General features: G+C 39.3%; 5 protein-coding genes across 5 annotated transcripts; 2 read left to right on the top strand and 3 right to left on the bottom strand.

Annotated features, from left to right (window-relative positions):
• Positions 1-1694: 1694 nt before the first annotated feature.
• cacul1 (CDK2 associated cullin domain 1) lies at positions 1695-4208 on the bottom strand. The gene is made up of 8 exons (XM_062463989.1): positions 3765-4208; positions 3418-3544; positions 2878-2980; positions 2670-2765; positions 2360-2462; positions 2164-2253; positions 1928-2066; positions 1695-1763 (listed from the first exon to the last, which is right to left on the bottom strand). The coding sequence occupies exons 1-8, from the start codon at positions 4063-4065 to the stop codon at positions 1721-1723; spliced, it is 1002 nt and encodes a 333-aa protein (XP_062319973.1). The 5' UTR covers positions 4066-4208; the 3' UTR covers positions 1695-1720.
• A 204-nt stretch (positions 4209-4412) lies between these two features.
• On the bottom strand, positions 4413-9555 carry sirt1 (sirtuin 1). Its single transcript, XM_062463992.1, has 9 exons — positions 8694-9555; positions 8155-8277; positions 7785-8023; positions 7551-7703; positions 7289-7436; positions 7124-7203; positions 6840-7023; positions 5850-6392; positions 4413-5614 (listed from the first exon to the last, which is right to left on the bottom strand). The coding sequence occupies exons 1-9, from the start codon at positions 9106-9108 to the stop codon at positions 5298-5300; spliced, it is 2202 nt and encodes a 733-aa protein (XP_062319976.1). The 5' UTR covers positions 9109-9555; the 3' UTR covers positions 4413-5297.
• Positions 9556-9820: 265 nt separating this feature from the next.
• On the top strand, positions 9821-11462 carry dnajc12 (DnaJ (Hsp40) homolog, subfamily C, member 12). The gene is made up of 5 exons (XM_062463994.1): positions 9821-9998; positions 10170-10248; positions 10437-10576; positions 10697-10835; positions 10938-11462. Exons 1-5 carry the CDS (start codon positions 9921-9923, stop codon positions 11018-11020), a joined length of 519 nt encoding a protein of 172 aa, XP_062319978.1. The 5' UTR covers positions 9821-9920; the 3' UTR covers positions 11021-11462.
• A 159-nt stretch (positions 11463-11621) lies between these two features.
• Positions 11622-12990, top strand: LOC134022456 (cytochrome c oxidase subunit 5B, mitochondrial). Its single transcript, XM_062463995.1, has 4 exons — positions 11622-11804; positions 12239-12309; positions 12484-12583; positions 12771-12990. Exons 1-4 carry the CDS (start codon positions 11708-11710, stop codon positions 12881-12883), a joined length of 381 nt encoding a protein of 126 aa, XP_062319979.1. The 5' UTR covers positions 11622-11707; the 3' UTR covers positions 12884-12990.
• A 94-nt stretch (positions 12991-13084) lies between these two features.
• On the bottom strand, positions 13085-21023 carry herc4 (HECT and RLD domain containing E3 ubiquitin protein ligase 4). The gene is made up of 24 exons (XM_062463991.1): positions 20826-21023; positions 19859-20126; positions 19592-19751; positions 19371-19447; positions 19054-19275; positions 18732-18823; positions 18484-18614; positions 18244-18404; positions 18062-18138; positions 17756-17871; positions 17609-17668; positions 17305-17416; positions 17031-17220; positions 16125-16297; positions 15881-16000; positions 15674-15772; positions 15413-15580; positions 15171-15314; positions 14870-15036; positions 14677-14743; positions 14505-14587; positions 14132-14315; positions 13889-13991; positions 13085-13800 (listed from the first exon to the last, which is right to left on the bottom strand). Exons 2-24 carry the CDS (start codon positions 20082-20084, stop codon positions 13592-13594), a joined length of 3141 nt encoding a protein of 1046 aa, XP_062319975.1. The 5' UTR covers positions 20085-20126; positions 20826-21023; the 3' UTR covers positions 13085-13591.
• Positions 21024-22565: the final 1542 nt, after the last annotated feature.

The raw sequence follows: 22565 nt of genomic DNA on the forward strand, positions 1-22565 counted from the left end.
TAATGTTAACACAGCAAATGTCTGCGGCAGATAAACTTCAGGGTGAGTCCTTGCTCACAGTTTACCAGGACATTCACACACCCCTGGGTGCAAATATGGTTGTGTATAGAACTTGACAACTACAATGAGTAGCTTCCCAGCAAAAAGCTATCATTAGTTGCAGTACATAATGAGCTAGCAACCAAGAATGACAAAGCACTCCAGAAGATGGTGTGTGCACAAAATAATGAACTTACAGGGATTTCCAAGATTGTTTATTGAAATGAGTCAATATGTACATAAATAAGACAATGCAGTGAGCCATCAATAAATCGACAGAGGCAATCAATAACGAAAATCAAGTCTGAGCATCAGATTACATTTAAAACAGTGCAAAAAGCTGTATCAAACATTTCATTCAAGTTAAACATGTAACAATGACTGTTCAGTTACAGTAGCTAGCCTACTGTATGATTATACTGCTATGACAAGAACCATTTACATCAACCAACTGTACAAGCTTACACACAATTTTGCTCAAACTCAAGATGTACCAAAAATGTTCATCAATATGGATCATTAATTGGCTCAGTGACTACAATAGATAGAGCAGCAACAAAGGGAATTTGATATTAAAAAATATATTACCAATCATCCCAATGCATTAAGTAAACAAAAGCACTGTGAATAATCTTTGGCATGCTTTGAATGTACAACCTAGTTTAATGAAATAGTAAAGAAAAACAATTTATACAGCATTTTCAGATCAAGAAAACAGGCTTATACAATTTAGTATAGGATTGGGCAGGATTAGATCGTGCCAATTTTGGAATATCCACATTCAACCCGTTTTTCTCCCACAATGTTTCAGTTTCAAGCAAAAACACTTGTTGTTATGGCCATAATTTAAGCCAGCACAGGGAGATACCCAAAACTCTTTGCATTCACTATCTTTAGCACTGGACCAGCATGTATGAAAATCAGGTTGGAAAAGTCAGGTAAATAATAACCAGTTATCTGGGCATGTTAGATTTCTGGCCATTAAGACTTAGCTAGCACAAGTAAGATTCATCTTATGCCATCATGGCAACATCTTGCAAATCAATTGAATGATCAATACAACTGAATTTCAATCAATGTGTCTGTCTCCTTACTCAGAAAGTGAAATCCAGATCTGTACATATATAAGATGTGAGAAACTATTTAGCAGCAATGAAAAGTCTTGATGACACCACAACTGACTAGACATCAGGAGAGTCCTGGTTAGAAATCAGGAATTATATCTCAGGATAGTTCTCATCCATGTTCATGTTGTCACGCAGGCCACTCGAAAAACCCAACAGAGGAGAGCTGAAGGCACATACACAGACCCATCTAAACTAGCACCTCACTAATGATCGTGGTGCATGTATCTATCAACAGATGGATAAAAGCACCATTGTGAAATCACTGTGCTTTTTAGAGGAGGCAAAAAGAACTGTCCACCACACAACTATGGCTCAACAGACCTTGGGCTCACCCAAATAGCTCATCCAATCAGCTAATGAATTCCTAGTCACAGTGTTTCATGTTTGGGTTGAGCCAGGCCACCCCATGTGATGACAGAGCCATAGTAAGACAATGCATTGCTATTTTACTCATCATTCAGCCAATTCATGTACATGTATAAGTAAAAGAAGCAGCAAAGGGACTGGATATTGTTTTTCTGTGTATGACGAGCTGAGTACGCCTTAGCCTTACTCTACGGCGAATCCTCACTGGTCCTCTTGCGAGACTGGTCACCTCTGGAACAGGGCAAAAAGCACTCAAAAAGTCATTCAGAAGTCATCCAGTGCCTTCATAGCATACATAATTAATGAATGTGCTGGGATTCAAACATGATCTAGCCACCATATACTGTGGTCATGACCATTATGTGCAGTACTAAAGTCGATCTTGAAACACTGACCTGGAAAAGCCCTTAAGAGAGAGCTCCATCTGCAATTTCTGGTCATGAGCTGCATAGTCAGAGAGCTGAGACTCCACTGCAGGAGGGTTGATCTGAGGGATGAATCCAGAGAACAGGGCAGGAGCTGACTGGGCCCACTCTGAAACAGTAAGACTCAGCAGTCATTATAAACACGACAACATCCGGTACATTTACATACCATCTCAAAACCATATTTTACGAAATAAATGGCTGACCTGGTTTGAGACAATACAATCCTTTAACCACACTAGCCATAGTTGATGGTCTGACTTGAAAGGGCATGGAATGGGCTTTGATCAGAAGTGCTAAGAAAGCAAAGACATCATATTGTAACCGCAAGGAATACGCAGCACAGTCATGTTTATGTGGTTAATACTACAAGGTGTTATAAAAGTAGAGCAAAGTACTCACGAATCAATGTGTTCACATGTTTTTCTGCAACATGATCAGTGAACAGCTTCATAAGATCTTCTTTCAAGTCTCTATTTAGCTTTGTTTCAATGTAGAACTTATTCTGAAAGGGCAAATTTAAGGAAGATGGAGTGTAAGCTGTCAGACGGCAACCAACAGCTTTGGAGAAAGAGTATGCCATCAACACTGGTCTTGCCCTCAAGAGCTGCCAAGAACTGTGGCAGAAGCAAAATAGCTTATTGATTTTTAAAAGACCATCACATTTTAACAAAGGAACATGCAATAAAATGTTAAATATTTTGATATTTACCATATATATGAATACAGGAACTATGCATTGAAGAGCAGCTGTGTATTGAGTTAGAGCAAGGTTGAAACTTTCAATAAAATTCTCTGGTGGACAAATCTAAAGACAGAGAATAAATAAGTTATATTCTTTGTTCGTCACCCAACAATATAGAGGTAATTCAAGAATCCAAAACAAACATTACGTCTAGAACCACACCCTTGTTTCTTACCTGTAAGTCTGAAGATACTTGCTGAAGGTGGATAGTAATCTTCGACATCAAGTCTTTGTACAGCAACTCTGAGTGTTGCTGACATACACACTTGTACACATAACTGAAAAAGTTAAAGGGACACAGTCACCCTTAGCCTATAACATGGTTTCATCAAACATAGAATAGCTTTTCCTTCTTTTTTTTAGGGTATTTCTGCTTTAATGGGACAGATACAGTGAAGAGATACAAGAAATGGAAGGGTGAGATAGATTGGAGGACATGCAGGCAATTGCCCAAGCTGGATTGGAACCCAGGGCCCTGCAGTAAGCCCTTAACATACATTTTCAAAAGACAGCATTTTTATCTCTGATGGGTTTTATTATTACTTGTATTATTGTTTTTATTGATTTTATGTATGAAATGTGCTATATAAAGTCTCATTATTAATTATTATTATTAATAATAATAATATATTAACCTACGTGGTACATGCACTTGACTGGTGAGCCACCAGGGCACCCCTAGAATGGATTTATTTTTTGCAAAAAAATTGCCCACCTGTATATTTGCTCATATGAAATAGAGATGTGGTCCGAGGGGTTTTGGATGAGTAGGTGGTCAATGGCTTTCTCCAGGTTTGGCCAGTATGTGTTTCTATAATCCTCCTCCGTCATAGCATTCATTACTGAACCACACAATGACAAAATAGATTATCAGACAAACAACCTATCATTCCAAGACCAGGGTCGAAGGTGTGCCTGCAGTGGTATAGCAATGTTAACACCATGGTTACTGGGTCAAAGTGTATGAGCCATAGCGGCAGGTCTTAGCAGTCTTTCCTACTCATATTGGAAAAGACGTAGTTTTGGATGCAATTCCGTCGTCTGTGCTAGCTACAAACTTACGAAACTTTGAGGCTGAGTTCAGAGTCAGTGCTCCGGCAAGAGCTGACGAAGCGTGGCTATCAATGTCGCTGATCTCACTGCTGCTCTCGCTGCTTGAATCTAAGTCCATTAACTTTGAATTACTGGTGCTGCTGGAACAGACCTTTTCATGGTCCCTTAGCATGAGAGGCACCGGTGAGACAGGTTGTGGCTGGGGAGCATCTGACATTTTGGTCCTGAGATACAAGTGGGTTCCGTTCTCACAGTAGTTATGGTTGTGGTCATCAAGTAGGTCAAAGCTGTCTTCTTCCATATCCTCCATGCTGTAGACTTACAGGATATACACAGAAAATCCACATAGAGATGGCTATAAATGGTGGGGAAAGCGACGAATTTAAGAGTATTCTCACCCGCTTGTCAGGTCCGTAGTATTGTGGTTTTCTCTCAAGTTTGTGCGACACTTCTCAACACTGCTTTACGTTTGAAAGAAGTGCAGGAAAACATCAGTCGTTTTGTATTCCGGTGCTGCCCAAATGGCGGACCGGTATTTCAAACAAAAATCGGTGTTTTGATCTTTAAAAAAATGTTTCTCTCTCCTACCTAAAAAATGATGTTCTTTAAGAGAATCTGAAATTTTGTCCAACTTAATATCTTAAAATAATGAAATGCAAACCACTGGTGTTGCAATTACTTAATTTTACTTACAAATAGACTTTGAGACACACACACACCAGAAAGTAGTCGTCTCTAATTCCATTACAACACAGACAAAGATCACTTATAATATTTCAATTAAATGTAATTTAAATGTGTTCTGATGTAAATTATTAAAACACTAAGTTTAGCTCACCCTAAAACACAGAGATGAGTTCTAAATCTTTTACGCTTAAGATACTAGGGCCTGAAAGCTCCTCTCAATATGGTGGATGGTAAATAATCTTAGATCAGTCACACCCAGCTCGCTTTAAAGTTAAAGACAACTAAAACTCTGCCATGCAGTCTAGGGGTGTGAAAAGAAAAAAGTGCCATTTCTTAAACAATAAATTCATCAGTATAGTTCTAAGGCTTATTTTGATTTAGAAAACCCTCACTTACTCCTCAGTGAATATGTCCCACAGGTTACAAAGTATAAAAAAAACAAGACATTACTGTAAAAAGTAGCTGCCAATGTCATAAAGAAAACAATGCCACGGTTAAATATATTCTTTACAATTATGTGTTTAAGTGACTGAAAGACAGTCAGATTATTTAAGAGAATAATGTTCTTTCTGTATCGATGGTGTTCTTTGGTTTTGGTTGCCGTTCTTAACATGAATTGGCCAGGCTCATTGAGTTGAACTTGAGCTCATTTCCTGGTAAAACAAGGACCTTCACCAATCAAACCATCAGGAGACAACAAGAACGGAATTTATCCAAGCAATTACTTTCTGCCCATGGGGAGTGTTGTCACTCAATTTCATCTTTATGAAAAATGAAAAGGGGGGATGGGGGTTCAAAAAGCATACAAAACATATAAAAAGACAATTAGTGCTTTGTGGACATGGTATTTCCATTTTAAAGGTTTGTGGTGCTCTTAATGTTTTCAGCTGTACTGTTTGTCTGCACACTTAAAGTGTCCTTATTGGCTTGCTTGTGTGGCTGTGTGTCTCTGTGGCAGCCCTCTCCCTCCACTGCTGGCATACTTGGCTCCTCAGCCTCACTGTCCTCATCCTCTTCCTCATCCTCTTCCTCATCCTCCATCCCATCAGCACTGCAGCAGGAATCCTCACTATCACTTCCACAGGAACTAGATGTCTCATCTTCAGAGTCTGAGCACACTTCAGCCCCGTGGAAGATGTAGTGATTTGGTGCTTGAAATAAATATTGACTTTCTGAAGGGGAAAAAGACAATAATTTGGGGTTGAACATCAATTAACAATTTGGCTTAAATTTCTTTCTCAAATTTCTATATTTTATTTGATTAAAAGGAGAATGAAAATGTACTGAAGATGTATTAAGTCTAATGGGAACAAGATGGTAACTATAACAGCCTTATATTTTATCTTTCAGTTTTAAAACAACATTGCTAAAGGTTACAAGTTTTTAATATTACTAATAAAATCTTACTCTCAAGGCGCTTGCTGATTGGACTGCGACTGACTCGACTCATCCAGCATCGTCTGTGAATTTCACGATTAAGGTTTTGGTCATTTAGTCCCTCTTGTTGTTCCACTTCTTCTGGTTGTGGATCTACTGTCTGTGACTCTGACCTGCCTAGCGTGTCATCCTTAAGACTCTGGGCTTTCGGACAGGGTCCTGGTGATACTCCTGGTGATAGTTCAAGAACATCTTTGCCACTCTGTGTTCCACTGTCTTCTGAGGACTTGACTTCTGTATTTTGTTGCTTCTGTTCCTCTATCTGCTCACTGTGTGTAGAAGGCAAGGCCTCACAAAGTGGTTGCTCTGTGGAGGTGGGTAATCGAGGGGGTTTCTCTGTAATCTCATTGAGTCTTAAGGTGTTGTAGCACAGTTGTTCAAAGTCTCCTGCTAGTCGGTGACAGAGCTCATTGATGATGACGTCACAGTCGCCGAGAAGCTCCACATCGAAGTTGAGGTGAGGCAGCTGCTCCCTATTGATCAGGATTTGAGGCACTTCATGAGGAATAGAGTCTGAATGGAGACAGAAACAAGGAGTGCATGGTTTTAAATACAGGAAAATAAACTTTTTAAACTCAGACTTTAATAAATCCTTAGATGTACAGTTCACATCAAAAACTGTTTCATGTAGGAACACATTTCTTTCTACCCAACTTCCTACATGAAACTGCTCACAACAAGGTTGTGGATCATCTTGAGTAACCAAGTCATGCTTTCTGGAAAGAGACAGCTATATCGTCAACTGTATATTTGGGCCCTTTGAGCACCAAAAGATAGATAAAGAGCACTTAAAGGTAAGAGAAATATGTATTTCTTATTTCTTGGTTGACGTTAAGTTTCAGTTTGTTTGATTAAAATGTTCTACATTAACTTCTTTCATGAAATTAATTGCCACAAATAAAATCAAAATAATTTCTCCAAACCTTACTAAATAAGGTTAATAATAATAATAATACTTACTTGGGATGAGTGCAACTGGTCGCACTTTAAGTGAGGACCCTATCACAATAAGGAGGTCTACTTCATCTTTGTCTTGCTTCATTGCTCTGTGAAAGAACTCTGGAAGATTCTCTCCAAAGAAGACAATATCAGGTTTCATGATTGCCAGAGGGATGTCAGGACACCGTGGACAGTGAGGGACAACCTGGAAGACAGATTTCAACAATCAATGATTATTTAGTGTGATGAATACAACCACACACAGAATATATGCATTTCTTCAGAAATATTTATTGGGCCAGTACCTGATTAAAGATGTCTTCTCTTACAGCCTCACAATCAACTTTGTGTTTACAAACTAGACAGGATGCTGTTGCAAAAGACCCTGAAAACAGTTGGGGGGGGGGGGGTCAAAAAGATGGTCCATAGAACATTACTAAAGTAAAACAATTTAAGGCCACATAACTAACCATGACACTGAATAATTCTTTGAACGCCAGCCACTTGTTCCAGGGTGTCAATGTTCTGAGTATAGTTTCGTAGAAGCTTCCCCTGCTTATCCAGCATAGATATAAACTTGTGACAGGGTGATGGCTGGAACTGTCCAGGGTAGATCTCCTGCAAAACAAAGTATTCCAACCCAAATTTTAATAATCTCAAATTAACCAGTATAGAAGTAAATGTATTCTTTACTGGTTACAGATTTAATGTGTCGACGTTAAGTCCGCAAACCTTGGCAAACTTAAAGAAAGGTCTGGGGTCTCTTCTGAAGTACTCTATATCAAACATTGCTTGAGGGTCTGGAAGATCAGGGAAGTCCACGGCAAGTCTTGCATAGATACCATCCCTCGACCGGAAGTCTGGTATACCACATGAAACAGACACCTGAGACAAAACAAAACAAATAATAAACCTCAACATCATAGCATACACCAAAAAAACACGAGACAAGATTAGACTACCTACCCCAGCTCCAGTAAGCACTAGGATCTTTTTGCTTTCATGAAGTAACCTGACCACGTCCTCCAGTGTGTTAATATCTTTGCGCTTCTTTCTTTTAGGAGGTTCTGAGATGTTGATGATGATTTGCCATAGAGTCATGTCATCCAAGTCGGGAGGAAGCACGGTCTCAGGAAGCAGGTCTTTGAGAATAGTTCTTGGATCAGTCTCTCTCATGATGTGTTGCTGAATAAAACTGTAGGACCCTGATGAAAACACCATCACATACACATTTTTCACTCAAACCATAATTATCCATGAGCTTGATATGAACCATTTACTGCAAGGAAATTAATGTTTCGAGTCATATTTGGTAGTCTACTTAACAGACGTCTACCTATTTGAGGTTGCGGGGTCCAATCACTGGAGCTTGCATGGGAGGACCTGTCATCATCCTCGTTGGCACAGTCGGAGGTGGCAAGCCCGTTGGGAGAAAGAGCCCCGTCTTGACCAAGAGGTTCTGCTCCCCGAATAAAGATATTCGTTATTGAAACAGTGACAAATGCAATGGTGGATAGGCGTAAAATAGATCCTATCCGTCTAACTAGTTCAATGTGTGATTAACGTAGAAAATGTGGCAAGATGTTCTGTCCCAGGAAGCTTGTTTGCTAGCCTACATCTAGACAAGCTATTAGTACACCGGCAATAACGTAACCAGAAAATATGCCGTTAAATGAGTGCAGGAGAGAAGAAGGGGAAACTGGTTAAAGATGAAACTTTAGCCAAATTACAGTTTCTCCAACTTCAGTCAACATACATGCGTTTAACTAATACACACCTTAACTAACATTACATCAATTTAGTTAGTGCTACATGCTAGCTCAATTAATGCTAACGTAACTTGCACAAATAAGTAAGTCAAAAACCTGGACTTGCCTGCTTGCTCCTCAGCTAGTCCATCTACAGTTGTTTTGTCCACTTTTACGACTCTTCCGTGAGGCTCCAGTACCATTTGCCCATTGTCTGCGCCTAGTAATGCTGCTGGGGCCTGCTCTACCGCCATCACCGGCTCAACCCCCCTCTCCTCTGGCCGCGCAAGAGCCACCTCCGCCCAACGCTCACCAGCCTCTGCTCCGCAAATCACTTGTTCCGTCTGAACGATTTTCAGCCCACATTCAATTGCCATGCTTATTTTCTGTCTTTTAGAGACTGGTTCGTCCATATCAGGAGTGCTAGAACAGGCTCCAACGAGAATATTCTCCCCGTCCGCCATCTTCAGCTCATAAAGCCGCTGTGGACCGTGGTGAAAAATTCTTCCGCGGTCGACAGCTGGGTGATTTAAATGGCGCATGTGATTCGCTCGCCATGAGTAAAGTCATTCGTTTTGTATCAAAAGAGCAAGAGTTAATCACATGCTTGACAAAACCGGCACGTGTGGGCGGCTAAGTAAAATCAGAGATAAATGTGTGTTGGTGGTACATTGTAATTGATCCCATGGGAAGATTGAATCCAAGTAACAAATAACATCACTTCAGGTAGCATTATACTAATTACTGTTAATATATATGGCCACGGACTTTCAATAATGATTGCAATAAAATAGGCTACTAATCATTTGAAGTGGAAATCTCTGATACTAAAGAATTAAAGGTATTAACTTGCTGATGTTAGCCTACCCGTCCATACTTCTAATCAGTAACTAAACAAAAGCGGACACCAACCTGTCCTAACTCCTGAAATGCAATGGCAACCAAGTGCACCGCGGGGCACCCCGGGAATTCACTCGTCTTTTTCGACTTGTGCTCACTGCCCTGTACATGAGTCCCGCTCATGTACGCAGATGACGTCAACCATAACAATATAATGTCATGTGGTGAAAATTCTCATTTTGTGTATTTTTTTTTTCAAAACTCTTGAGTATGTGTATTGCAGCCACAACTAGCATTCTAAAATGTGAATTGTGACAGCTTTACACATAAACGAGTAGATATAGTCGATATATCAATTATAGATTCTGCTGGGAGGAAAAAGGCGGAGCTTTTCAATTTTTTTCTATTCAATTGGTCAAAAGATGAAAATACAGCCCAATCAGAAAGACCAGCCGAGTTTCCAGCTACGTACTTTGTGAATCTAGACGGATTCATTTGGACCCATATTTCTGAAATGGATAACATTTTGAATAGCAAGCCCGATAACCTAGAGGATTATTACGGGTTATTAGGGTGTGATGAATTATCGTCGGTAAGAATTGCTTGCCTGTTTGCTTTTAGCTAGCAGACCTGTTGATCTGTCTGGCTAGCTAGCGAAAATTGCTGGCACTGTAAACTAGACGAACTGATAGTTGCTAGTTATGCAGCTAAAGTCGGTCCTTAGCATGGCTGACACTTTTAAATAAAAAATGTTGTCTTTCAGATGGAACAGATAGTCAATGAATACAGGGTCAGAGCCTTGACATGTCATCCAGACAAGCACCCTGATAACCCAAGAGCAGGTAGGCAGGCCTAACTAATAATTTGTGTGTATGGTTTTGTTTGATCTTGTCCTGTCTGTGCCATTTTGAGTGAGTTTGTGGATAATCCGTTATTACTAGATCCTGCTAGTATGACCTGTGTTGTTGTGTGTCAACGTAAATACGGTTCTTCAAGCATTAATAAACAACTTGGTGTCACTTCATTTTAGTTGAAGATTTTCAGAAGCTGAGGGAAGCCAAAGAGATTTTGTGTAATGAGAGCAGCAGAAAAATGTATGACTTGTGGAGCAGAAGTGGAGTTACTATATCGTTCCATGACTGGCAATCTCTGAAAGACTCTGTAAAAACGGTAGGAAACTGCATACAGAGGCCCCTTACAAAGAAATATGGTGAATTAAAAAATACATTATCAGTGATGCTCTAAAAATACTTTATTGATTAATAGTATGTTTTTGATAACTGTTTTCAGTCAATGCATTGGGCTGTTAGGTCCAAAAAGGAACCAATGTTAGAGGACTCTAAGTCAACATTCCCTGTTTCTTCTGAAGAGGCAGACACACACTTTGTATCATCAGATATACCCTCACCTGGTGCCTTGCCATCCCAAAGTGAGTATAGACAAAATAGTGAAAATAAATTTACTTTTGAATTATTCTGGAAATGTATAGAACAGTTATTGTACCTGTAACACAAATATCTCTAATATTTAGATGATTGCTGCCATCGCCGTTTCCGCTGGGCTGCTGATTCACCTTCCAGTCTTCTACAGAAGTTCAGAAATTATGAAATCTAACAATGACAACAAATGTTACACTCTCATAGCCAGAGTTGAAGATTAAATGTAATTGTGTCTATTCAATTCTTGATTTGTGGTGTCCTAGATACAGATGCTGACCATGGAAGTGCATAGCCTGGACAGACTGCACTGTATTTATTTTTGTATGGTAAATAGGGTTATCATCACATAATATCATGGTTTTAAATCTGTATACTGTGTAACTATGTTCAGTACTATGGCCTTTTAATTACACAATAGGCTAATTGGTTGTTGTAGCCATGTTTATAAAGAAAATAAGTATTATCTAAAACTGAAATATATTTGACCCAGGGATATAATGTGGTTTTCATGAATATGTGCCATGCTGTATTATTTGTTCAGTATTTTGTATTCGGTGTGTGCATATTGCTTTGAATGTTTTGTCAATAATGTAATAAATGTAATATGATATGCTCTTGATAGTGCTTTCTATTTCCTTAGTAAGGCATCCTCGAATTTATTTTAGTTTTAATTCCAGATGCGACGTAAAGTGCGGACAAATCTTTCGTCACTGCCATTTCATTGGTCAATATATCCGTCTTGTAAGTAGCGAGTGGACCATTTGATACGTCAGTCAGTTCGCAAACAAAATATAGACGACTGGGTAATTTAAGGCCAGCAGGTTGTATCAGGACACAAGCAGTAGGCGAAAGTGAATTCATAATGGCAGGCCGATTATTTCTTCGTACCGCAACATTGCAACTAACAAGATACAATGTTGTGGCCAGAACACTGCCACGCACCATGGGCACTCTGAAAGGTGAGTGGGTATTAAAAGTTTTTTGGGAACATTTTGTAAGGCTATCTTAAATCTTTCACTAACTTACAACACTGAGAATATCTGTAATTGTACATTTTGCGACAAAGTTGTCGCGGTCCCCAACAACTGCTCAGTTAGTAGCCTAGTTAAATAATATATATATATATATATTTGTAGTTAAATACGCCTAATCAAGGTCATTTGGATTTTAATTCGTTGAAGGCCCGTTCAATAGACCCACCTCTTTTGGCACTTGGCATGTTCGCTTGTGCCAAAGGTTCTCAACAGAGGGCATGAGTATACGTGCAGCTTGTCATAACAACACTGTACTTGACTCGGGAGTTTTGCCAAGACGCAATGTAAAGTGCATAATATGGTTTAAAATGCGTAATTACCAAGAAGATTTGTAAAATCACAGTGTCATGTCTTTTCAGGGATTCCAACCGATGAGGAGCAGGCTACTGGTCTGGAGAGACGTGCCTTACAGGCACTAAAAAAAGGAAATGTAATAAAACGAATAATGCTAAACAAATAATGTAGTTTGATAATGTAATGGATTTATATAGTACTGTGTTTATGCTGTAGTAACAAGTTTTTACAAAATGGATGTTGAGTTGTTTGCTTTTCCCAATTAATAGAAAGGCTTTGCAACTTAATTCCAAAATGTGTCAAAACGCAGGATCCATACAGCATCCTAAAACCTAAAGTGTATTCTGGAACTAAAGAAGACCCTCATATTGTTCCAAGCATTGGCAACAAAAGGATGGTTGGCTGCTTATGTAAGTGTCACTGACAAGCAGCATTATATAGCATTTACCGTTTTAGACTTGACATGTCTATGGATAATTATACTATAGTTCTCAGACATTTAAACACCAAGTTTGAGAAAGGATTCCATATCAAAGTAGATATTTCACAATAAGTCTGACAGTAAGATTACATAAATGATTACCTCTTGATCAACAGGTGAAGAAGACAACACCGCTATTGTGTGGTTCTGGCTTCACGAAGGCAATGTCCAGCGCTGTCCCTCCTGTGGGTCCCACTACCAGCTGATTCACCACGAGTTGCCCCACTGAGACCAAGCTTGTTGTCACTGGACCAGGCAAAACTGCTTCATGTACTACACCCCAAAGATTGTGTGTTCATTGATGAACATTATGTAATTAAAACACTATTTACCTGAGTGGTCTGGTCTGGCAATTGTTAGTCATGAGAACACATACAAATTAAGTCTGCTATGAAAATAAATGTTACCACTACACTATGGCACAATAGTGCATAGCTGTAATTAAGGTTTATTTGTGGCTAGTTTAAGGCTTACAGCCAAGTAAAATCACTCAACATCTAAGTCAACTCTCATACATATTCATATTGTATTTTCATTAAGAAATACAGACTGATGTTGATCATGAAGAACACTAGCTTTCATCATCTGAGCTCAGAGGTTTAAAGTATCAACCAGTGCTTTGGCTTATTTACACTAGTTTATATTCAAACATGAATACAAGTATAAATATAAAATAATGTGATTGTTGTTGGTTGATCTTGGGACAAGCTCTGTTAAATACTGTGATGGTGTGAAAAGAACTTGGATATCAAACCCAAGATGTCTTCAAATGAAAATCTGCATCAGTACAGCACTGTTACTGTAGGTTTGTTCCTTTACACACCTCTTGGGACTGCTACTGTCTCAAAACGGTTTAAGATCAGTCAGCAATGACAAATGTGCATGTGATCACCACAATAAGTCAGTGGGAAGAGCTACAGGCATTTTCTTTGTGCCATTAGGCGAGGTTGAAACCTTGATTGTGATCTATAGCCTGGAGAAGCTTTTCAGATAGTGTCTCCCGTCGGCTGTACTTGGGAAGGTCTAGCAGGTTGAAGCAGGTGTGTGCCACTGGCAGGTATTGCTCCCCTCCTCCCGTGGGCTGAATCACAAGCTTCAAACTTTTCATGCCAAGGATTGGGATGCGATCACTTCCTGTGAGAAACACTGAAGACAATTCAAATGAGTTACAATTAAGTCAGATCTTAAAATAACTAATAGCGTCCACATGAAGGTACTGTACTATAGTACTTACAGAGAAACTGCTTTTTCTTTTCCAAAGGAAGGTCATGGAACACCTCCCAGAAGAACTTGATGGTAGGGTGCTCAGCCCAGTACTCTCCCTTATACTCTGTGCTCTACAGAACAAGGGAGACATGAATCCGTATTAATACAAACCCTAACTCGGGTTTGTATAGTCTTTGTTAGCATGCCATCTTACAAAAGGCTGTAAAACTTAAGATAAATTCAGAGTAATATTCACAATATTTGTTGACACCTTTTCAAGTTCTTTCCAGTCGTAGTTGGTGTTACCAATGACCATGGCCTGCAGTTCATTAGGCTGGAACAGCTCTAGAACCTTCCCTCCACACACTTTGTGGAACCCCGCAAAGAATGACTCGAAAAGTGAAGCCACAGACCGGTTAAAGATGTAGTCCACGTATGCATTCACAAACTCCGGCCTGAGGGGAAACATTTCTTTAATATGAACACATTCACGAGAAAGGGACCATGACAAATAAGTAGCCTGGGGGGGTATTTCAATATATCTATGGTCTTGTCCATCTATTTATTTATGGTAAGTCATTACAGCCCCCATTCATATCTGCATAGGTGTATAAAAAATACACATTAAGAGGTGTAAAACATACCTGTTTGTGTTGTTCACACAGATATCTATGCCATTTGGAATGAGTTCCAACACCTCAGTGGCACCAAAGTTTTCCTCAGTAACCTGAATCAAGTTACAAACAAAGGTGTACCATCAACAAATCCCAACACCTCATTTCTACTAAAGTGATTCTTCGTTAATGATACACTCACAGTGAAATTCAAGCAGAATGTGTCTTCCACATCATCCTCTGAGTAGTCCAGCAACTGTTGTAGACTCCTAATTTCCAGGAGAGAAGGCATCATATTTAGAAAGTAAACAATCCACTCTACTGTATGATCACTCTTATTTGTGGTGGGTTCACTTAGTTGTGGAGCAAAACTACATATTGACGTTGGGGCTAACCTTCCTACATCTGGCATTAGCTCTTTAAGATCATCCAAAGTTGGGTTCCTCTTTAAGAGCTTCTTATAAAGGGCCACTGGAAAGTGGAGCTCCACAATTGTGAGGTTGTATATGGCCAACCCACAGATGACACCGATGAGGTGGAACAAGTCAATGTCCTCAAAGGTCTGAAAGCATCATCAGTGCATGGATGAGAATTAGAAACACCCTTTCAATTAAGCACACAATAAATACTTTCAATCATGCTTTCACTATACTTGGAATCCTGTCAACATTGGACGAAAAGTGAATATGTACATACCTTGTTTGCGAACCAAATCAAACGGGACTCCTCATAGTATCTGAACATTCCGTACTTGGGGTCCAGAAGCTCCCTCATGATCATAAGGAAGAACTCTTTCCGCACACCACCAGCATCAACTGCCTCCTCTCCAACAAAGATCACCTAAGAAAAGCACAAAATACCATTCTTTAGCTTCAACTGAGAGCTCTCTTATGATTGTTTAGTTTTGGGATGTGACGACAAAAGCAAAACTAGCAAACCTTAAGGGGTTTCTTGTAGTCAACATTTTTGGACTTCCTCAGGACCTCCATAGTGTCTCCAACAATGTTCTCCCTGCGTACGATAAGGATGAGGCACGGGTTGACAGATTCCACCACCGGCAGAAACATGGAGCTGAAGTTCTGTCGCTGAGCCTGGTCTACTGCCATCTAGTAACACACCAAAAGAAGAGAAAGAAACAGATGATACATAAGTGACTTTTAAATACGCATGGATTCTACTCTTTATTCAATGCTCTTTACCTGCATTTGTATAACAGCGTCAGTCTGAAGCAGGGTGGTCTTTGCCTGGGCATCAAACACAAACGGGTACCTGCACAGGGTGACAGCACTATCCTGAGCCTGAAGACGGGGAAGCAAACATTTAGTAGACAGAACCTTTAGCCTTCCTGTGGATCATTATCGCTTGCATTCCAAAGAATTTACAACAAACTATGCAAGACCGCTCACCACAGAATACATCTGCTGCTGCACCCATGTGATGTAGTCATTTCTGATGTCTATAAGGTCATCCAACTCATGAATGTAGAACTTGTCATATTGTATGATATGGCCAGCCTTCTCATTTACCTACAATACAAATGAAAAACTGCTTAAATCTGTACATAGGTTAAAAATATTTTCTGATGATAGCTGACACACTACATAATGTATTCAGGAGCACTGGAGACATTTGATTGGTCTAGATACTCACAGCATGAAGGACCTCTAGGAGTTTGAGGGATGTGTCCAGAAAGCAGGTGAGGACCCTCTGCTCTGAGTGTGGGATCCCAACCTTGTGCATTCTGAGCAGGTACACCACCACATCTTTGTACAGTTCCACTAGCCTCTGGAAGTCTGGAGACTCAAACTTGGACCACCAATTACCTGGACCAGAACAGACATATAAAAAGGCAGCAAAAAATAAATAATTCAAAATAAATGAGAATTTGGATATTTTTTGTACAATGAATAATGTCTCATTATGTGTAATGTCTAAACTGCAAGCAATTTTATACAGCCGTGGCCAAAAGTATTGGGTGCACATACATACATACATTTTGTGTTTGCAAAGGTTGCTGGGTTGGAATAAAATGACTGCTAATATAATTTCGGTAAGTCATATCATCAGCACAGGGGAAAGTGTGAACTGGTTCTAGCCAGGTGAAATCACTATCATCCTGATTGGATTTTAAGAGGAGATAGCCTGCTGTAAAAGAGGGGACTATTTGCATATATTGAATATTGTATTCCAGTATTCTATAGAAACATGTGAAAACATTGTCCTCAAATACTGAAGTAGCATACTTTGCAAAACACAACATTTGTCATTGCCAAAACTTATGGCCATGACTGTACAGTTGTTAGGATTCTTTAGTCACTTAGTCACTGGTTTTAGTTATTATTAGTCAACAAAAATTTTAGAGGTGTCCAAATTGGCCAAAGGTGCAGCTAATGGCCTGTTTGTTTAGAAAATCCAGATTTTGATTTTGAGTCTTTTGTTTATGATTTTATTCTTTGTCAACAAAAAATTAAAGGGATATATTTTCTTCTTTAATGTGTCATCTCATGTTATATTTATCACCAATGACAATAGAAAGAATTTAGAGTCTAACCTCACCTAGCACCTTTAAAGGAGCCTCTTTAAGACTGATGAGGGCTTTGGCAAAAGGGATTGCGAGGGTCACATATGTGTTAAGGTCACTGAAGAGAGGACATTCTGGCAGTGTCAGGTAGAGCCTCAGAGCTTCTATGTCTGGAGGACAGTTACTCAGTTTGGGAATCAGATTTTTCTCCAGGCTGGCTGCAATCTGACAAGGGGAGACATAACCATTACAATGTAAAAGGTTAAAGGTAATGTGTTAGGCTGGTATTGTATGGTCTTAAACACTAACCTGCTGAGTTATTTCTGGGTAATCATGTTGAACAACTCTGTGAAATAGGAGGCGTGCCAAGTTCATGTCCACCCCTGAACATTTACCGTTTGTGCAGTAGTGATCTGGATGGCTGTACAGAACACACATTCATTATGGTTATGCAAATGGTTAATTTTATCAAGCTAAAAACTTTGATAACAAAATAAATACTGAAAATACTGGTACAAAACACTCCTCAGCGAACTACTTTTCCTCACCAAACACTGGAAGTTTGACATTAAAACTATTTATAATCAACCTTCAACTGACACAAGATCCTAACCTTGTAGCCAAGAAGCTCCCGTTGAAGCAACTTGCTGAGGAGAAAACAAGGTCGATTTCACTGCAAGAAATGTTAGGTAGACAACATTAGAATCTTTCATTTCTTCTTATGCAAATATAAACATATTTAACGTAAGGAGAACTCTACTTGGAGATCTCTGGTTGGAGTCTTCCTTGTGTGTGGCTCAGCCACTTCTGGATGAGATCTGGAGTCAAGGTGTAGATGTGCCTGCGAGGGTCCTCTGTCTTTACATTATTAGGGCCCTACAAATAATTACAATAAAAATTAAATGTTGTCCTCAAACATGTTGTTGTTTTTTTATGAACCCCAACACAGTTTTCTATATAGCACCATGCATCTATTGTATATCAACATTAATATTCTAACACCTGGTAGTGTGTCTGAGCTGACAAAGATACTGATTTTATGTGTACCACATGGTGTGATCCTTACATTCAGAGTGCTATAGTGGGCAAAGCTCTGGTCCCCTCCTGCATAGATCCTTACCACATAACAATCCTGCTCAATGTCTGCAACACAAGGGTTGGGTTCATTTTACTAATGCTTTATAACCACATTCATATACATTGTAGATGTAAATGAAATATGTTGTGGTAATCTATGCCAAATCAAACCTGTGTCGGAAGGTGTTGGGCTATTGTAGGTCACCCATGGGCCTTTTACCGTGGCAGGGCTCTTTCTATTGCATGAGGAACGTGTACCCAGCTGCCCATTTCCTCCAAGGCCAAACGAATCTATCTTTCCAGACGAAGGGATGAAAGCCAATGTGTGCTGCCTTAGAGGGATACAAAAAATAAACATTACTCAAGTTTATATAATTGAATAAACGTTCCTAAAACAAATAAAGAAATTACCTTCCACAGGCTATCTGTGTGACTACATTTCCCATGAGCTCAAACACCTTCCTGGGGTTGATCTCATGATTTGTAGTGTTGTGTCCCAGCTGGCCATACCCGCCTGCTCCAAATGTAAACACGCCTCCTTCCTACAAACAATGTCAAAGAAACTTTATTTTCTTTACTAAAATTGTTGCAGAGCATGAATGGTGGTAGCCAGTTGCAGAATCAGAAATCATCATCATCGACATGAAACCTTTAGTTACCTTGGTTAGTGCTGCTGTGTGGTCCTCGCCACAGCAGATATAAATGACTCTCTGTGACCTAAGGGACTTAAGAAGGGCTGGAAAATGTCGATCTGAAAATTGACAGTTTTAAAATAAATGTATGTCCTTAAAAGGGACAGTTTCCTCTAAATACTGTGTCTGTAGTTGATTACTTTCTGACAGTTTTAGCACATTTTGGTAGTTAGAAAGTTTTGGGCCCTGTGGTAAATCAATTACATTCAGCACCACAAAGGCATTCAAGAAATTATGAAATGATGGTGAATAAATGGTGACGTATGGGTTGTTACTTAGTCTGCCTTACCGTTGTTATCATTGAGACCAAGTTGACCAAACTTGTTACGACCCCAACCAAAAACAGCTCCTGAGAGAGTAAGGGCAAAGCTGTGAGCACCCCCTGCTGATATCTGAGCAAATGGAATTCCCTGTAAAGACTGAATGATTTGGGGACTGGAAATGCCTTGACCATCCATTCCCAGTCCTAGTTGTCCAAATCGATTTTGTCCCCAAGAGTAAATTTGACCACCTGAGCAAAGAAACATATTTTAGTTGGCAATAAAATATTTTTGGGAACATGAAGGAACTGATGAAAAAGGCATTCATCATATTTATCTTCCTTACCTCTGGACAAAGCATGGGAGTGTCTATATCCACAAGCTACCTGAGCAATTTGTACATCTGATAAACTCTTGATGTTTCTGATGTTATAGGACAGAGTAAGAAAACAAAGGGAAGTTATTTTTCTGCTTCAATTTGAGTGGTAGAAGAAAAAAAATGTCTGTCATGCTGATACATGTTGTGCTCTCACCATCTTGCATATATGCAACATTTTTTAAACTTACCTAGGCACACGGACACATTCCTCAAAGTTGTTAAGGCCCAGTTGTCCATCCGATCCCGAGCCCCATGCAAATATTTGTCCTTTGTCATTTAATGCAAGGGTATGAGACTCGCCACATGACACTGCAACAATGTTTTGTGCATCTAGCGACACAACTTGCTCTATGGGAGTAAAAAGACAAGTGTTTAAGTCATTCCTACTGCACTCTTTGTCAAACACAGAACCTTTATAAGAGTGTAAGCAGTGTCAAATATGTGTATGGTATTACCTGGTTTCTTTCGAGACTTTTCGTGTCCCAGCTGCCCTAGGTCATTGCAGCCACAGGTGTACACTGTCCCATCACCAAGCAGAAATGTGGTGTGCCTTCTGCCACACCCTACATCACAAATCTGCTTTCCATGAAAAAAGTCACATCTTCTTGGCTCCACCACAATTTCCTCATCGATTCCTCCTAAACCTAGCTGACCAAAGGAAGCATTTCCCCAACACAACATTGCAGTTGCCCCCTCCTGGCCAGGTCACCAGGATTGCAGTTCCTGTAGAAGTTGCATATGAGTCAAAACTCAAGCCAAAACAGTAATGGGCTGAATGCTGACATCAGCAAATAGTATTAAAGAAAACAGCGTCATAACGTACTTGTAATATACAGAAATCTCAATAATAGACCTAGTTTGAACAAAAATGATCATGTTCGATGTGCTAAACTGATACAATATACGGAATACATGTAACTGATAACTATCCTTAATCACCCTAGCTAGTAGCTAACTACTTACTGTAAAGATGAAAGTATTATTCGCCAAGATATAACGCTAGCTACTAAGCTGTCAGTAGCTAGCTAGCTACTTGTCAGACAGTCAGTAGATACACATCAGACAGACAAATTGTTATTTATAGCTAATTAGCTAGTTACAGTAGTCTTCCCTTGTTCCAAAACTAGCTAGTACCGATGCTAACCATCTACGTTATCTAGCAAGCTACAATACTCAGTAGCTGTAGCTACAATCAGAAGCTAGCTATGTCCAGTCATGTAGACTAGCCTAGTTTTAACTACAACCTCAGGTAACTAGAAATACAATTGGCTACGCTAGGTAGCTAGCTAGATACTTAGCTAGCGACCTGAGCTACTTAACTACTGAGGTAGCATGACTAGCTACTGCTACATCACTGCTAGTACTAGTAAGAGATCTAGTGCTAGCCCTCCTACAACATGTGTCAAAATGGATTCAACTTACCTGTTGCTGCAAGCCAGTAAAAAGGTAACCTACGTCAGTTATTTTTCCAGAAAATGTATCCACATTAACGAGCTAGATGACGCTTTTAGCAAGCTTTTACGCTAACGTTAGCTACTCTAGCTGTTGTGAACACTGACTGAGTTGGAACTGGCAACTGCTTGCACCAAAATAGAGACAGTCGTGCACGGTCATCTTAAAAGGAACACACACGAATTTACTGTCATTTTCTAGACTAGAGTTCCTCGATTTTAATACGGTGTAGCCCTACGGAGAACGCTCACCGGGGCGGAGTTCCCCCGTTTATTTATAATAAATGTCACGTTTCACGTTTTTTCCTACAGGTATGTTGGAACGCTTGATCGTGCTCTAGTTGAGTTTCCTAGTGGGCTATCCAAAATCCTATAAAGAAAACATTAATTCTATGGTGTAATGACCATAATCTGTCATAATGATCGATCTTATTTGAACTGTTACTTCATGTGGTATTTTGGCCAACAAACATAAACCCTCATATATAGTAGACGTCTTTTATCAATTCTATTACATTTTAAATAAATAAATTGTCCCTTGGTGCGTTACCAGACATACCGTACCCCAGATTGTATCTTTATTTAGTAGTAAAAGATCATGTGACTGGCATTGTTGCAGTTTTTGTTACCACTCCTATCCTGAGAAACCTGTATTGCATGTTCTGTTCAGCGTCAGTAACTATACCTCAGTAGACTTTACCACATACAAAAAAGGAACACACGAACAAGAGAAGAACACAGAAAGAGACCTATGTTGTACATGTTTGGGGTAAGAAAATCTTTCCTGATCCAGAAGAGTTAGTGTGGAATCAAAATACATGGGAAGATACTTTTTCAGTTCAAATCTTAATGTGTGTCAGGGACATCTTAAGACTTGATCCTATTAGTTTCATCAGTTTTGTACGTAATCTATTAAGATTCTTGTATTCAGTTTTTTACAAATACATTTTATAGCAGTATAATTGTGTATTTGTATGTCTTCAGATTATCATTGGCCTAATCTTTATAATCTACTGCTTTTCAAATGGCCTGAAAGAGGTGAGTAAACCTTCTAATATAGCATACTTAATGATTTTAATATTGTTTGGAGTACAAATCCCTACTATTAATTAATTTACTGTTGATCAACATTATGTTTTTGTGTTGTCATGAATTAGAAATATATTATAAATAAACAAAATAGTTTAAGTTGTCAATAAATGGAAGTTAGACTAAATATAATCCTAAACACATGAACATTTATGACAAAACAATAGAGGGTGTCTTTCCGAAAAAAAAGTCCTTGAGCGTTTTACCATGTAACACGACATATGTCCATAAGTTTACCTTAAACTTGGGACCTAAAACCTGCCCATTCGTGGCAACAAGTAGATCATCAGAACAGTCTGATAGACCTCCCTACCTTTGTTTTTTAGCAGCAAAATGCCTTGGTGGGGAAATGTCAAGGTAGAGGTGGTCTTCCTCAATCACCTGAAAGTCTGGCCAACAAGAAAAAGGTGGAGTTTTTTTGTTGTTGATTTTCTGTCTTTTTAAAGATTGTGGTGGCTCACATTGCGCTTGTATGAACTGGATAATGACAGTAGGATATTTTCTTTAGCAGAAAGACTTGAGTGATGAAGATTTTCACTTGCTGGCCAAAATCTTGTCAGTTGGATTGGTGGATGCAGATCCCAATTACCTCCACCATCTCAAGGGGTACCGAGACCTGCGC

Source organism: Osmerus eperlanus, chromosome 6 (genome assembly GCF_963692335.1).
Source record: "Osmerus eperlanus chromosome 6, fOsmEpe2.1, whole genome shotgun sequence".
NCBI classification, from domain to species: Eukaryota; Metazoa; Chordata; class Actinopteri; order Osmeriformes; family Osmeridae; genus Osmerus; species Osmerus eperlanus.